The 9526-nt window shown below is 30.6% G+C and overlaps 2 protein-coding genes across 2 annotated transcripts; both read right to left on the bottom strand.

Moving 5' to 3' along the window:
• Window positions 1-1596: 1596 nt before the first annotated feature.
• LOC124916738 (anaphase-promoting complex subunit 11-like) lies at window positions 1597-2120 on the bottom strand. Its single transcript, XM_047457501.1, has 2 exons — window positions 1985-2120; window positions 1597-1837 (listed from the first exon to the last, which is right to left on the bottom strand). Exons 1-2 carry the CDS (start codon window positions 2118-2120, stop codon window positions 1722-1724), a joined length of 252 nt encoding a protein of 83 aa, XP_047313457.1. The 3' UTR covers window positions 1597-1721.
• Window positions 2121-5615: 3495 nt separating this feature from the next.
• LOC124920268 (transcription factor LHW) lies at window positions 5616-9152 on the bottom strand. Its single transcript, XM_047460715.1, has 10 exons — window positions 8416-9152; window positions 8048-8254; window positions 7866-7950; window positions 7742-7783; window positions 7598-7657; window positions 6715-7518; window positions 6529-6630; window positions 6297-6437; window positions 6095-6220; window positions 5616-6015 (listed from the first exon to the last, which is right to left on the bottom strand). Exons 1-10 carry the CDS (start codon window positions 8508-8510, stop codon window positions 5851-5853), a joined length of 1827 nt encoding a protein of 608 aa, XP_047316671.1. The 5' UTR covers window positions 8511-9152; the 3' UTR covers window positions 5616-5850.
• Between the last annotated feature and the right edge of the window lie 374 nt (window positions 9153-9526).

A 9526-nucleotide genomic window follows, 5' to 3' on the forward strand; every position in this document is an offset into this window, starting at 1 on the left:
AGAACCACTTCACTTCTTTGGACAGTAGTAACTTTTTTATTACTCCCCCAACCCCCCACTGTAAAAAAAAAAATATACTTTTTTACTTACCAAAATTAACCACTTTAACTTTATCATACAAACATCAACATTTTATTTCAATATTTTGTAAATTTTTTTTTAGTGGTGGTATATTTATATTATATATGTAAAGATTAATTAAATCTTTATAGATAGTAATTTGAGTATTAATGGAAGGAAAAAACTTTTATCTTATGTCATAATAAATGTGCCTAATATGGACTTTTAATAAATTTTATTAAAATATATAGAGATGATAGAGACTAATTTTCTATTATATATTATTATATCTTACCCTTATACTATTAATATTAATATTAACATTTCTTACTTATTTAAATATCATCATTTTCATTATTTATTTTTGTGATGGGGTGTAACTTTTATTTAATTTTTCGTAGTTTCTCTATTAAATATCAAATAAATTATTATGCAACTTAATTAAAAAAAAAAAGAAATATTGATATACTCAATTAATTAGAGTAACATTAAGGGGACTTGAACGATATTATCATCGACGGTAACTCCCTTATCCGAACGTGGAGGCGTATTCCCACATGCGAGAAAAATTGATTAATCCGTCAAAATTAGAACGATAAAAGTCACCCTCACCACTTATTTCATGGTGCTTGTCATTCATTTTTTTTTTATTTTTTTTCGTCATTGTTGTTCTTCATTCAGTTCTAACTCTTTTACTCTTTCATGGCTTTCATTTAATTATCGTCTTTCTAAAAAAAACATTAAGAGGACTGTTTAAATGCTGGAATCGAGACATGAATGAGTTTGAATAAGTTTAAAGTCATTTGATGGAATTAAATATGATTATGAATATTGATGAATCTAACACCCAAGTGAAAGTCTCATATTATACATAATATAATATGTAAATGTAAAAATAACAGTTGTACCCCCATAATATATACAACAATGAACATGTTCACAATTGATGTTATAATTAGAATAATTTGCATCTTCTAGCGATATGAATACGTGTCATTATCTTTTACATCAAAACAAAAAAAAATTAATGTATAGAGTAAAATACATAAACCCAATATAATTGTCATGCAAAATTCATCATAAAGATGATTTAGGAGACTCAATAGACTTAACATAAATAGTCATCAGACCTAAATGAAATAAAACCGAACTGCTCGAAAAATACCTTGCTCTGTTGAATAGTTAGATATGGTGGTTGAAGAATGTACAATCGTGAATGAACTACACAAAAGAATCGTTGCAGACAAAGAAGAGGGATTTTGTAATTCGGTGGTGGTTGAAGAATGTACAGTCGTGAATGAACTACAAAGAAGAATAAGCTTGGGTGCGATTCCTTATTCGATTCTTCAATGGTTGAAGAGAGGAATGAACGAGGAGTTGACATTGGTTAAAAGCCGAGAATGGATAAGTTGTATAATGAATTTTGTTATGAGAAAAAGAAGGGGAAAAAAAGTAACACTAATGGTGAATTTGTTCAATCCCCAATATTTAGAAGTATGAAATATCATAACAACATCACTAAACAAGACTAGCTAGTAGAAATAATTTCTCTGTTCCATACTATGCTTAAAAAGATTCGATTTCTGTCGCCTTCTTCACTTGTGGGCTTTCAGGTAAATTAAATAAACTTGTGAATTTCATTGTCGTCGTCATCATAATCATCATCCCTTGAACTGCCATTCACGACGACACATGGGGCAATGCGCTTGAGGGGTCTGTGAATTCACCCATTTTAAGATACAATGGAGATGAAAAGCATGGTTGCAAGCACCCCAAACTGCCAAACAAAACAAAAACCTTGTAAAACCTTCCGAAAAACCTAACCATATGCAGTAACACAATCAATGTCCACACAAGCTTTTTCGAAAACATAAAAACAAGTCATATACTGAAACAACTATTACAATGACCAATAATAACTTACTTAATGGACAATCATCACCAGGTAGCTTACAATCTGGACAACAACCATCAAAAGCCATCCTACAAATCCCACATGAATCATCTTGTGCATCCCAAGTCCATGAAGCAATTGCATGCCACCTAAACACCATGTTCATCTCATCAGTATTACATCTCCCATAATTTAATTTGGGTAAAAATAAAGATGAATGCTTACTCTTTTTACAAGCCCAAAAACATTCCAAAAGGTGTCGAGTCAAGAAAATACACAATCATAAAGAGCTTCAAATCTGAAAAAACACCCTAATTTACAGCATACTTATCAATGTGAATGACAGATGTGTAATAAACAATAGTAATCAAATCAATTCTTCAGAAACACCCTAAATTCATAAACCCAATCTACAAAATAGCATAAAAAGGATACGCAGAAGTTTCACTTTCATGTTTCTTTGGTCCTGAAGAACAAAAAAAAACAGATTATTTCATTTATATCGCTTAATACAGTAAGATCTAGGGTTTAGACTTACTGAATTGAGAAGGAAAACGCAGCGATTGGAAGCTTCAGATGAGACGAGGAAGCAAAGTAGATCCAAAGAAGATAAAATCTGCGTTCTTGCTAATCGCCTCACCGCTTTCTCTTGATATAGATCGCTAAGTTTGAAAAATGGAATCTAAGAAGGAAGAGCGCCTTTTAACCCCGTTTGATTTTAAGTTCCGGAAAATAGCTCATAAACAGATATTAATATTTTGAAAATAAATAAGTTTGTTTTTTTTTAAATGAATTAGTTATTATTATTTTAAATAAAAAGTTATATATTAAGAATTAATTTGCAAAATAATATCAATAAAATCAAAACAATTATATGTTAAATAATATGTCAAATTTATAATAATTAATTTTCTATTGAAAAATATCGAATTATCTTGTAATTTGCAGCCTATTTGTTAAAAATCTTAAAGTATTTAGTAAAATATATTGTAATTTTAAATATAAAATGGTGTAGTTTAGTGGTTCAATCAATAAATTTAAATTTTATATGGTTATGAGTTCAAACCTCATTACCCGCCTCTAGTGAAAATTGTCATTGGCTGAGAATTGATCAAAAAATCCTAATAATTGATTATCTATATATATATAATTAAAAAATTATAAAAATAATATATTAAAATAAATTTAAAAAATTTAAAATTGAATAATACATATTAAATTTTATTCAATTAAAAAATTACTTTCAATTATTCTTTATGGAAAAAAGTAAAAACAACTTCAATAATGGTAACTCCAGTTATTTCTGGATAAAATAAAATGATTTGTGAAATTGATAACTAAAATAATCGAATATTATAATACATAGCAGTTTAACTTAAAAAATCACTTAATTTTTTTTTTATAGAAGAAAGTAAAAACAACTTAATAATGGTAATTCCATTTATTTCCGGATTCGAGAAACTGATAACCAAAATAATCGAAAGGTATGTGTACTAACAACCTACAAATAATTTATATTATTCGGAATATAAATTTTGGGATGAAAATTTTGATTATTTAAACAAAATGTCGCACCAAAAAAAATATCAATTCAAATATTAATAATAATAAAAAAATACAATTTCTGAAGTTAAAAAAATCACTTAAAACGTCAACCCAAATTATTCACTTCCTTTTAGATATTTTTTAAAAATAACTTTGATTTCAATTAAATAAGGGATAATATCTTTTAATAAGTATAAAAAAATAGATTGTATATCTAACACACTTTTATTAGTACTACAAATGGCAGCAGATCTTAGTTAGGTTGAAGTTGAGAAAGAAAAATAGAAAAACACTTGTTTAAAATTTATTTATTATATATTTTATTTTTTATAAAATGATATAGTTTTCTAATTTTTTTTTTGTTGTTGTTAATTTAACTTAATTCATTATTTGTTTCTTTACTTTTAAAAACAAGTGTTAACCACATTCATTAATTCTTTTTATTTCCTTGAAGTTGATGCTAAAATTTTTTTAAACTCTAAATTTTGAATCCCTCCATGAATAATTATCTTTTTAATATACAATTGGATGAGATTAATCAGATCCTAGGGTAGCCGCACTTTAATATACCTTTTAAGGACATGAATATTCTCATATATAAATATTTCTTTTTAAAAAAAAATTATTTATTACATTTAATATTTTTTATTAAAATTTATTCTCTAAAACATCAACTATTATCATCGTCCCACCTCAATAAATTTTTAAAGAAAATCAAATATTATATTTGTAGTATTTAAACCAAAATTCTTTCTAACTTAAACATGAGTGTCATTCAATTAATAACTTATTATTGTTTTTTTTAAGAATAATATTATATCAATTAAAATAATAATAAAAAAATCATATACATTCAAAACACAATAAAATTAAATATTGTGAAACAAACGTAAAAACACTTTTAACGAGTTAAGAAATTCTAAATAAAATCAATAATTTTATCGACCGCCTCTATTGATTTTTCTGAGGAGACCTTTTTATCGTAATAATAATAACGTTGTGAAATAAACGTATTGGTTGACCACGATCACCGAACGTCATACGATTCTAAATGGTCCATTAACTGGAGACCCATAAATAACCGAAATAGAGATCCATAAACTCAAACTAACCGATTTTACGGTTTGTATCCAAATTTTTTAACAACCGACACAAGCATCCCTCAATCAAGCATATTTCAAAGTAGTAAGCCATCCTCTTTTTAAGTGCAAATACAATAGATGTAGTCCACCTACATTCTTTGTATCATTAATAACTTTTAGTTTTTTTTTAAGGAATAATTGTTTGGGTGGGGGAATTAATAGACATCCATCATTATGAATTGAAGCTAAAAAAAAGCTTAATTAAACATTTTTTTTTAATTTTCTTTTCAAGAACATGATTAAAACTTATAATAACAACCATAATCTCGATTAAGTCAATTTTACAATTATTATATAGAAATGCATAAACTATTCAATCACTTTCCATAAATTTAACACGGTGTTTATCCAATTAAAAGTTTGATGATCTATTTAAGCTTCTAAGTAAATTCAGCTGTCTATTTAACTTTTATGCCATTTATTCCTAAAGAGGAATTACAAAACTACCCAAAATTATTTTTCCTTTTACAAATCTGTCATGTAACTTTAAATATTTGTCCAATGATTTAATCAACAACTGGAAAGTGAAACTTGCATCTCACTCATAATTTTTTAAACATTATATATTTTAAAAAAATAAAATTTAATACTTAAATATTATTTGGTAATATATAAGAAATTATTATTATTTTATCTATCAAAATTTGAATTTCTATTAAAGGTGATTATAATATTGTAAGGGTGACATTTTAGTTTATTTATAGTCACATTCTTACCTTGTTGAATAAGACATTTTAACCTATTTTTACCTTAGGTAAGTTAGATAATTAAGCATCAATTCATCATGTTTATTAAAATTTCAATAATAATAATGAGAAAAACAATAAAATGTCACTAATACTTGATTGAGTTAGAATATAGAGTTTTAGTACAATACAAATCGAACTATTATAGTCGGATAGAGGTTTTTTTTTGCAAATAACCGAACCAATGTGATCAACAATCACCCTTAATTTACACTCAAAACCGAATAACAATCAAACAAACATCGTCTCAAATTAAAATGAAACATTGAACTATTATAAATAACATTATGCTACATCTGCAAGGTCACATTCCGATTCGGTCGTGGATCATTACAAGAACAATCCAGACCCGATCTTGCCCCGGATCAATGTCAGTCATGGCATTGCTCTCAACATATCCAGGACACACAAACAACAAACACACCAAAAAAACCCTAAATAAAAATATCCATTATTAGTTCTGCTAACGAAAACCTATAGGAGGAACCGGGGCAATCAAGTTATCGTTGTTCTTCTCAAAGCAGTTAATTCCATGTGTTGATGAAGAAATATTTTTCGTGGCGGCGGTTTGCTCTAAAAGATGAACTAACGACATAAATATCTCCATCCTCGTCACGTCTCTATTAGCCTGCAATTGCATTTCCATGTCAAACAAATCAATTTATACATATATGTATGTATGATTAATTTAAAATTTTGAATTATACCTCAACAGAAAAGCGTGCCCAGATCTTGTCATTCCGGGTTTCCATCACACCTTTCAAGATTGTTAATCCGAGTCCTCTAATTATATCGGCGATCTCTAGAAACAAACCACGTTCTTCACAAAGCATCTGCAAGAAGAAAATGATTGTTTTAGCAATCACAAATCATTCATATAATATGCGATGGGGCTGTTAAAATCAATACCTCGACAAGCATTTGACGAGGAGCATTCAGATCTTCGACTATGATTGGACACATCATGGATTGTGATCCAACTTCATAAGCCCATGTTCTTCCTCCCCCAAAGTTATCTTTCAAGTGCAGCCCTCCATCATTGCCTATTATCTGTTTCAAGATTCAATTCGAAAAAAATAAATCAGCTACATGTAACCTTAATAATCACGAATAAGATGTCAAAACGGGGTCAGAACAAAACCTTGGATTCCCCGGTTTGTTTTAACTTGTCAGCATGTTTCGTAACACCTTGCAAGAAAATCATATGTTTGATCGTTCGCTCCAGCAATGCATCGATGCTACACTGTTTTTTGTATAAAATAAAATAGAATATATATAAGTAACTACAAAAGAGAAGAAAATTTGTAACCAAAAAACAAAACAACACCTTTGCTCCATTGGGTACAATTTCGCGCAATTCTTTCATCCGGTCTTGAATCATCTGTCGATCTTTTGGCCTAGGTCGAGGATTCTCTCCCGGTTTGAGTCGTTTACGGTTACTTTTACAAACCTCGTCCTGCTTCTTCGAATAAGCAGTTGAAGCACTCTGGCTTTGTCCAATCAGCGAACTGATTTGAGATCCGAAATGTGAACTACTGGCTTGGGAGCAGTTATTGACAACGGCATCTTCCTTAGTGCGTTCAGATTTAAAAGAACAAGATCCTCCGCCAAACAACCCTCCATTCGTTATCGAAGTCTTGCACGACAGACTGTCGTCTGAGATCTGTTTGTTTGAACCTGAACTCCAAACGTTGTTCACAACAGCATCTAACAGATTGTCACAACTGTTTACCGAGAAAACACCACTTGTCGAGTTTCCTCCGTCGAATGAATATAAATCGGAGTTAGAACAATGAAGATCGTCTGTTTTCAATGTTCTCCTCCCGTCATTGAACATTCTCTTTCTGAAATCCGACCCTAAAATATCAAATAGATCATCACCCCCACCACCACCCGAAGAAGGCGGTTCCAAGATTTCATCTAGATTCTCATTTATTACGCTCAAACCGCCGTCATATTTCACAAAGTTTTGCTCGAAAAGATCACTCGGGGCTCGAGAAACTGAAGAACAGACCGAATCGTTACCAGCAAAAGGAAACGAATCATTATCAAACACAACACTACTGGAAACGCATCCTAGTTGAACGAGTAGAGTCTTAACACCATTAACAAACTCAAAATTCTCTGAAATCTGATCAAATCAAAACAAGATTCGAATCAGAAACCGCAACCAAAACAAGAACAATGAAAATATGCTAACAACAACTTACATTCAAAGTCGAACCAAGCTGAACAACACCACAATCAGGTATAGGTATCACAGCAATAGTCTGAAACAACATAAATAAACTTCAGCAAATTCACAATAAACATAACAAGAAACAAGATTAGAGTTTGATTATGCCAGAAAATACCTTCATACCGGCTGCCATTTGTCTGTGCATCTCACATAGAACCTAAAACAAGAATATGAAGATTTCATTCATACAAACTCTCTCAAGTCTTAACAAAGAATTCAAATTGGAAACCATAACTTACCTGAGGAGGATGAAAGGCTTCTCTTGTGAAATTCTCCCCAATAATCCATAGATGTTGACCAGTAAACGCAGCCCGACCAACTAATCTGAAAATGAAATAGATTCAAACCCATGTTAAGAAACCGAGAGAACGAGATTAGGAACACAACAGAACAAAACAGAACAGGACATGAATTTAATTACCCTTCTCCAACAATTTTAATCTGGTTATCCAACATCATTTGATTAACCAGAATATGAACTTTATCCTCTTCATGAATACCAAACAAAGAAGAATTAGATCCAGAAGAGTTCCAGCAAGCTTCCCACTCTTCCAAAGCAAGTTCAGAGGCATCAATGCCAGAAATTACAGGAAGTGGATCATAGTAACATTCTTCCCAGATTAGAAGCCTATTTGAACACAAGTAGATCAGGTAAAGATTCCAACCATAAAACTCCAAAATTAAAGTTTACTTTTGCAGAAAAACAAATTTAAAAGTTGAGAGCAATACCCAATAAAGCTTAAAGCATATCAAAATCAATTTAGCTAAAGGGTAATCAAAGAAACTTACTTGGGGTTTTGCAAACCAGCCTTCCAGAAAACAGCATATGACCATTGATTAACTCCACAGAAAGATTTCAAAGCTTCTTTCAACAGATAACCCATGGTGATGAATCACAGATAGAAAGGGAAGAAGAAGAAGAGAGTAAAAAAACAGATGGATGTAGATTTAAAATGAAAACACTTTAGTTCAATGCCGGAGACGGTAGCATTTTCCGGCGAATAGGGTTATCTAGTCTAACTACCACGACAAGACCCTCGTCCAGCTTGTTTTGTTCTTAGTCCACCGCTTCTTTTCCTGACTGGATCCAGATTTCTAATGGTCATCCGAAGGCAACCCATTGTAGGGAAATAGGAAAAGGGTTCGAATAGAGCGAAAGAGAGAAGAAAGAAAGCTCCTGCAGGGATTTGCAGAGAGCTAAAACTTCAAAAAGATAGAAAACCTACACTATACCGGAATCAATAAGCTGGTGGTGGATAATAATCTTGGCCATTTGAACAGAAAGGAAATCGAAGTGGGTAATATGTAAATGAATGTTAATCAGGTCGTCGAATTCAGGGTTGAGCTTCTTCTTCTCTAAAACTCGTTTCTTTGAGTAAAGCTCGTATCTTTTCTTCTTCCTCGTCTGGTGCTAATGGTGCTATTGGTGCTATGGTGATGTCTCTCTCTCTATATATGTGTATCTTTCTCTCTCTATATCTATCTATTACTCTTTCACTTTCAGATATGAATCAAAATTTTGTTGAAGACGACTGTTTCTAATATGCGCCACCACCACTCCATTAATCAAGAAGTGGCTAGTAGAAAAAGGCTTGTGTTTGTATATAATTACATTTTATGCCACTCTGCATTTTGTCGGTTTCGAGTCACTTTCAGGGATGATGTGTGTCTGCTGCCCCCTCTCTCTTCTCTGACGAGTGACGACTCGCCAATAGAAAAAAGTTCTTTTTATTATTTCAATATTTCTATTTATTTAAATTATATATCTTTTTATTTATTTTTAAATATAAAATATCATTAATAAATATCATAATATACAATATAATAAGATCCTCAAACACAATTTTTTATTTTACTACACGAACATAAATTTTATCAAATTGAGATACAAATAAATTTT

This window comes from Impatiens glandulifera, chromosome 1 (assembly GCF_907164915.1).
Source record: "Impatiens glandulifera chromosome 1, dImpGla2.1, whole genome shotgun sequence".
NCBI classification, from domain to species: Eukaryota; Viridiplantae; Streptophyta; class Magnoliopsida; order Ericales; family Balsaminaceae; genus Impatiens; species Impatiens glandulifera.

What these genes read in the sequence shown, in the direction of transcription:
- LOC124916738 (XM_047457501.1), bottom strand. Translation starts at nt 2,120, where the DNA reads ATGAACATGGTGTTTAGGTGGCATGCAATTGCTTCATGGACTTGGGAT. An exon ending in TGGTGATGATTGTCCATTAA is followed by an intron (nt 1,838 to 1,984) that starts GTAAGTTATTAT and finishes TTTGTTTGGCAG; the next exon opens with TTTGGGGTGCTTGCAACCAT.
- LOC124920268 (XM_047460715.1), bottom strand. Translation starts at nt 8,510, where the DNA reads ATGGGTTATCTGTTGAAAGAAGCTTTGAAATCTTTCTGTGGAGTTAAT. An exon ending in TTGTACCCAATGGAGCAAAG is followed by an intron (nt 6,631 to 6,714) that starts GTGTTGTTTTGT and finishes TACAAAAAACAG; the next exon opens with TGTAGCATCGATGCATTGCT. An exon ending in GGGCACGCTTTTCTGTTGAG is followed by an intron (nt 6,016 to 6,094) that starts GTATAATTCAAA and finishes ATGCAATTGCAG; the next exon opens with GCTAATAGAGACGTGACGAG.